The sequence below is a fragment of the Entamoeba nuttalli genome, assembly GCF_000257125.1.
Source record: "Entamoeba nuttalli P19 unplaced genomic scaffold asmbl_2830, whole genome shotgun sequence".
NCBI classification, from domain to species: domain Eukaryota; phylum Evosea; order Mastigamoebida; family Endamoebidae; genus Entamoeba; species Entamoeba nuttalli.
The window spans coordinates 1-2,173 of NW_008575633.1; the positions used below are offsets into that span (position 1 = coordinate 1).

The following is a 2,173-nucleotide window of genomic DNA, read 5'->3' on the forward strand; positions in this document are numbered from 1 at the left end:
AGAAAAACAAGAGAAAAAAACAGAAAAAAAGGAGATGGAGGAATTTTTGTCAGAAATGAGTGAAGAAGAAATTGAACTTTCATGCAAGTCATTAGCACGAATTATCTCACGATCAAAACGTCTTGTTGTATTAACAGGAGCAGGAATATCAGTTTCAGCAGGAATCCCGGATTTTAGGTCAAGAAATGGAATGTGGAAGAGATATGAACCTAAAGTTTATGCAAGTTATGAGAATTTTGTTAATAAACCTGAAATGTTTTGGAAAATGTGTAATGAACTAAGAAACTGTACGGAAGGAAAGAAACCAACAAAAGCACATTTTGCATTAAGAAAATTAGAAGAAATAGGTAAATTGGAAGAAATAATTACACAAAATGTCGATAATTTACATCAACTAGCAGGAAGTAGAAAAGTAATTGAACTTCATGGAACAGGAAAGATATGTCAATGCATTAAATGTGGGTATCAAGGGAATGCAGATGTAGTACTTCCAAAAGGACTTATTCCATGGATTGATATTCCAAGATGTCCAAAATGTGGAGGATTGATTAAATTAGATGTAGTATTATTTGGAGAACAATTAGAAAAAGAAAAGTTTGAAAAAGCATTTGAAGTTGCAAGTTCATCAGATGTATTTTTAGTGGTTTGTTTATAAATTCAATGAAGAGAATAAAAAACTTAAGACATAGATTGGAAGTTCATTAGAAGTAATGCCAGCAAATGCATTACCAAGAAAAGCAAAAATGAATTCAGCAACAGTGGCATATATTAATAAAACAACCACACGATTTGATAATTATGCAGATTATGTGATTAGAGGAGAATCAGACTATTTAATACCAAAGATAGTAGAATATGTTATTGAATTTATGGAATTAGGATGTGGAGAAAAAGTCATAGATACACTTAGTTTTCCAATTCAATTTATTCAAAATCCAATGGAAACAATAACACAAGTAGTTGCAACAATAGTTGCATGGATAGGACCTAAAGTTGAAGAAGAAGAAGTTCAAAATTGTCTTGTTGATAGCTCAGAAATAGTTGAAGTAGTAACAACAAAAAAACAACACACAAAAACAACCGAAGAAAAAGAAGAAGAAAATAATGCAGCTGATAAAATTATGAATGAAATTAAGAATTCAATTAAGAAAAGAGAAAATGACAATAATTAAATTAAAAAGTAATAAAAAGAAGAAATAATTGCAGTTGTATTAATTTGTTTTGGTTGATAGACATTAAATAGTCTTATCCAAATCTATGGTTTTGTGTTATTTCATCAACAAGATGACAAATATTTAACATTTCTATTTCTGATGTTGCCATACAATTCATTATATAATGAATTTTTTTATCTATCATATTCATTCTTTCATTTATTTGATTAATTCTTATAGTCAAATATTCTTTTTCATGAAGTATTATTTCATCAAATTTTTGTTTATCGGTTTCATTTTGTTCTTTTGTAAATATTTCTTTGATTTTCTTAACTATTTCATTATAAACTTGTTGTTTGATTTGTTGTTCATTTTCATTAGATTCTATTGATGAGTTGATTTTCATAATTGGTGGAACATTACTTTTTCTTTCATCAAATATCTGTTGATTCTGACATTCACTGTCTTTTCTTATTGTTTCATATCTTTCTTTTGTTTTTTCTTTATTGATTTCTTTTAATTCATTTATTTGTCTCTTATCATCTAAATACTTCGACTCATTCGGATCAAACATTTCATTAATAAAATAATCAATCCCTCCTATTCTTCTCTTCTTAAATCCATATCTTTTCATTCTTTTCCAAAATGTTTTTATGTTTTGACAATTAATATCCCCTTCAAAACATTCTTTAAATTCTTGGGGTTTAATTACTCGGATTGCCTTTTCTTTAGGGTCATAGTCAATACATTTTGTCCCATCTTTCTTATGAACAAGTTCAATGACTCTTCGTAGAAACTGTTCTTTTTCTTCCATTCTTATTCTATTCTTATTATTCGTATTAGTGTCTTTTATTTCATTTTCTTTCTCTTCCGTAAGATACACAACTTATGTCTTGTTTTTTTTCTCACTCTCTACCCCTCATGCAGATTACATGAATATTCATTGTCAATGACATAGAATAAAGACAATACATATAATCTTCACTTGTTTTCTTGCTACAAGTCTAATACAAGACTGA

The 2,173-nt window shown here is 28.1% G+C and overlaps 2 protein-coding genes across 2 annotated transcripts; one reads left to right on the plus strand and one right to left on the minus strand.

The window, feature by feature from the left end:
* Nucleotides 1–55: 55 nt before the first annotated feature.
* ENU1_043640 (NAD-dependent deacetylase 1, putative) lies at nt 56–1,172 on the plus strand (the record flags this gene model as incomplete). Its single annotated transcript, XM_008857622.1, has 2 exons — nt 56–643; nt 690–1,172. 2 exons carry the CDS (start codon nt 56–58, stop codon nt 1,170–1,172), a joined length of 1,071 nt encoding a protein of 356 aa, XP_008855844.1.
* A 73-nt stretch (nt 1,173–1,245) lies between these two features.
* On the minus strand, nt 1,246–1,968 carry ENU1_043650 (hypothetical protein; the record flags this gene model as incomplete). The annotated part of the gene is made up of 1 exon (XM_008857623.1): nt 1,246–1,968. One exon carries the CDS (start codon nt 1,966–1,968, stop codon nt 1,246–1,248), a length of 723 nt encoding a protein of 240 aa, XP_008855845.1.
* Between the last annotated feature and the right edge of the window lie 205 nt (nt 1,969–2,173).